At 59.7% G+C, this 4044-nt stretch overlaps 1 protein-coding gene across 1 annotated transcript; it reads left to right on the top strand.

Moving 5' to 3' along the window:
* The first annotated feature begins 1996 nt into the window (after positions 1–1996).
* NKX2-8 (NK2 homeobox 8) lies at positions 1997–3643 on the top strand. Its single transcript, XM_032187584.1, has 2 exons — positions 1997–2162; positions 3099–3643. The coding sequence occupies exons 1-2, from the start codon at positions 1997–1999 to the stop codon at positions 3641–3643; spliced, it is 711 nt and encodes a 236-aa protein (XP_032043475.1).
* The last annotated feature ends 401 nt before the right edge of the window (positions 3644–4044 follow it).

Genomic DNA, 4044 nt, shown 5'->3' with positions numbered 1-4044 from the left:
AGGTGGCTGCAGTAATCACGGCCTGGGAATCGTTTATATGGAGCCTGTCCAGTCCTGGAGAAATATGCAGGAAGTTGGCCAAATGGAGCCTTGTGCCCTGTTCATCTCGCCCACAAATCTCTCCGATATAAATCTCGCCCCTCCGCTGTCATTATCGCTCTATTTACATTTTCACGGGGAAGTGTAACTGCTTCCAGAAGCGCCGCACGGAGCCGGGCGGGGAGGGGCGGCGGCGGCCGGAGGCAGGCGGGGAACGGGGCCGGGGGGCGAGAGCAGGGGATGGATAACTATAATCTATACACAATGGGTTAGAGATGTCTGTTTGGACAGGGAAATCTGAACCAACAAAGCGGCCGGCTAGAGGCGTATCTGCATGCGTATCTGGGTCGCCGCTCCGAGGCGCGCAGTGCGTCGCAGGGTTTCCCGCAATTTCCCCGACAGGGCTGCATTGTGTGCACCTTGGCCGCCGTTCAAGCCCCCTTTCCTGCCAGGTTTCCTCCATCCACCCGGGCTCGGCTCCCAGCGCATCCCGAACGGCGGGCGCGGTGGGGATGGGCGGGGGGCGCCCCGGTCTCTTGTATCTCGGCTTGAGCCCCACTGTGCCTTGCTGTCGCTTGTGTCTCTGCCCTGCGGCCGAGCCCCGAGCCCTGCCACTGCGGTTCTGCAGGCGAGCAGTGGAGCGGGAGGTGCCATTTGCGCTCACCGAGGCTGGGCGAGGGGCCGGGGCCGCCCGGAGAAAGGTTGCGGGGAGGCTCCTGCCCCGCGCATCGCGGAGGGGACCGCGGAGGTGATGCCGCCGGGGCTGTCCCCTCCGCCGGCCGCACCCCTCCTGCCAGGAGCAGAAAATAAAAAGGGGGGATCCGGGGCGCCGGGTTTGGTTGCTCCTGCCTTTGGCAGATGAAGCGGCGCTTGGCGGGGACGCGAGACGCGCGGATAAATAAACGCGCCGCGTTTGATCTTTTTCTCCCTCTCTCCCAGCTGGAATCGTTTCAGTCCCTCACACACAGCGCCCGAGGGGATGTTCTTTGGGTTAGCGCAACGCAAAGCGATGCTAACAAAATCTCCACCACCCCGGTTTTCACTCACGGACCGAACGCATCGGGCTCCCCGTGTTTCCGCAGCCAAGCTCACCCCAGTACCCTCCCCGAGAAAAAGGTGCACCTTACATCAACAACATGCTCCGCAGAGGCAACAAAAACGGAGATCCCATCCCCTGAACGCACACACACACACAAACACCAGCCTTCCCCGCGGAGGGCACCGCCGAGGTGTGAAAAATCCTGGGCTGAGGGTCGGAAACCTGTCAATGGCAAGGGGAGAAGTGGAGGTAGCACAGCAAACAGCCCGGCTAAATAAAACAAATAACAACTTAAATTCCTTCCAGGTTTAAAGAGAGGGAAAGGGGGGGGGGAGAGGAATAAAGAGGGAGAAGCAGGGAGGAGGCTCTCGGCAGGCTCTGCGGATGTCCTGGGAGGATTCACTTTGTCTGCGGATAGAAGGGACGCTGGTGGCTTTGGTGGCGGATGGAGGGGGGTGGTTGTTGGTCATCCACATGCCACCCAAGATGTTATTCACTGCTAACAATTACCATTATCTGTCCCCACTTTTGGCTAATCAGACAGAATATGTAATGATGAAGCCTGTTTCCTGCTGTCTTTGGGAGGTAACGGGTTATTCTCTCATGGGGGTGGCGGGAGGGGGGGGTTACACCTACTCCCATTAGGGCTTTAGCACTTGACTAATTCAGGTACTTAGCATCCTATAGACAGGGACGGTTTGAAAGCAGGCAGTGTTTGCAGTGGGGAGGACTGTTTATATAAACAGGACACCTCTGTAAACGACACTAATATTTGGGGTTAGGTGGCGATGGAAGGGAAGGTCCTCTTGAGCCCGGAGATTCCCCAGTAACTGGGCGCAGTCCCTTCCTCTCAGTTTTTAAGGGAGGGGGTTTGGAGCTTTGGGAAGATATTTTTTGGGGGTGTGGGCACAACCTACCATGGCCACATCTGGCAGGATCAGTTTTACAGTGAGGAGCATTTTGGATTTACCAGAGCAGGATGCACATAGCATAAAGCAAGCCTCCGACCACCACCACTCAGCGGAGAACTACGCCGGCTCGTCGTACGGAGGGTGGATAGAAACAGACAGAAATCATTATCCCTGTGAGTATGAAACGGACAGGAGTTCGCCATCTCCATGCAGCTCTCTTTTATTTGTTCCCCCGTTCCTTTGGGGAAGATGCGAAGAAGTGAATTGCCAGCGTGCGTAGCCTACAGGATCGGGGGAATCCAGGCTGGGAATTTTATAGAATATTGCTGAATTGCAACAATGAAACAGCAGGAACATCCCAGCCACGAGCTTAAGAGAGAAAAGATATTCTCCCCTAGGTCTGTGCATGTTCCCGGCTGTGGCAGAAAGCTAAACCTCAGGCTGTGTCCGCCCGTCTCTCTGCATTTACCGTTTAAGCTCGCTTCTCGGATTCCTTTTTTTTCCTTTTTTTTTTTTTTTTTTTTTTTTCCTGTTTCACTGTTGCAAGAAACCCTGCCTTGTTGCGCTGGAGGGCTTTCAGGTCATCCCAAGTACCCTAGAGGAAAGCACACGCCCAGTGCCTCACCTCTCCGGGCCGCCACGGAGCGCGCCCTGGGCGCGACCGCGTCCTTCCACGCGTTTCCCACCGCGGAGGAGAGCAGCCTCCGGCTCAAGCCCCCGGCTAGGCGGCACGTTTCCCTTATCCCCCCACCCACCCCCCCTACAAATCGTGCCGCAGCAGTACAGCGCTTCATACAGGCGTGTGGTAAGGGGAGAGCCCGTCCGCTGGCCGGACGGAGGATCCCCACCGGGCTTAGTTACACGTGGAGCAGCCGGAGAAAAGTGGCGGTACACCGACTTGGCGGCCCGAGCCCCCGCATTAGGCCTGGGCCAGCTCCCGCCAGCCCCTCGGCCGTGCGGGGCTGCGCGCAGGGGTAGTGGGTTCATCCCGCTCGGGGGGTTAGCCCCGACCTCTTCCCTGCCACCGGGATTAGCCCGGCCAGGGCTGTCCCTGCGGGGGGCGAGGCGGCCTCGGGGACCCCCTGTCTCTAACTCCTCGCTGTCCCCAGCCTCCGACGAGAGCGGCCCGGAGCTGAGCCTGCCCGACTCCACCCAAAGGCCGCTCCCCGCCCGCGGCTCGGAGGCCGAGAAGAAAAAGAAGCGGCGGGTGCTCTTCTCCAAGGCGCAGACGCTGGAGCTGGAGCGGCGGTTCCGGCAGCAGCGCTACCTCTCGGCACCGGAGCGGGAGCAGCTGGCCCGCCTGCTCAGCCTCACGCCCACCCAGGTGAAGATCTGGTTCCAAAACCATCGCTACAAGATGAAGCGGGCGCGCAGCGAGGGGCCCGGCAGCCCTCCGCCGCCGCGCCCGCCCGCCCTGTTGCGCCGGCTGCTGGTGCCGGTGCCGGTGCTGGTGCGGGACGGGGAGCCGTGCCGGGGCTGCCCCGCCAGCCCCCCGCCGCCCGCCGCCCGCCCCAAGCTGGGCTGCGCCCTGGCGGGCTGCAGCGCCCAGGCCGCCCTCTCCGTCCAGGGCTACCAAGCCTGCCCGCCCGCCCTGGGCGTCTTCCCCGCGTACCAGCACTTAGCGCACCCCGCCGTCGTCTCCTGGAGCTGGTGACAGCGGCGCCTCGCCCTCCGGGCCGGACTCATCCCGGGGGCGCCTGGGCTGCCCGCTCCTCCGCCGGCTCGCCCGGGGGCACGGGGCCCGGGCACGGCTTTTGTAAAACCTCCGCTCCCCCTGTTTCTTTCTGAGAGGGTTCCCTGATAAAAAATAATAATAATGATCCTAGCGACCTAGTTTATTTGCAGATAGTTTATTCTTCCGGTGACTAATAAAATGATTTGGGGCGATTTTTTTTTATTTTTTTTTTCCCGGCGGAGAAGTGTATTTTTGACGATTAGGGCTTTCGTTTTGGATTACCTCTTGCGCCGTAAAAGCTTCTCTTGCCAGCGGAATTTCACCCACTATTTCTTCTATTTTACCCACATAAGCCAACAAAGGGAGAAAAAAAAATTGGG

This window comes from Aythya fuligula, chromosome 5, assembly GCF_009819795.1.
Source record: "Aythya fuligula isolate bAytFul2 chromosome 5, bAytFul2.pri, whole genome shotgun sequence".
NCBI lineage: Eukaryota > Metazoa > Chordata > Aves > Anseriformes > Anatidae > Aythya > Aythya fuligula.
Note: the sequence above shows the minus strand (reverse complement) of the source record. Positions and strands in the feature narration are given on the sequence as shown.

What these genes read in the sequence shown, in the direction of transcription:
- NKX2-8 (XM_032187584.1), top strand. Translation starts at nt 1,997, where the DNA reads ATGGCCACATCTGGCAGGATCAGTTTTACAGTGAGGAGCATTTTGGAT. An exon ending in AGACAGAAATCATTATCCCT is followed by an intron (nt 2,163 to 3,098) that starts GTGAGTATGAAA and finishes CGCTGTCCCCAG; the next exon opens with CCTCCGACGAGAGCGGCCCG.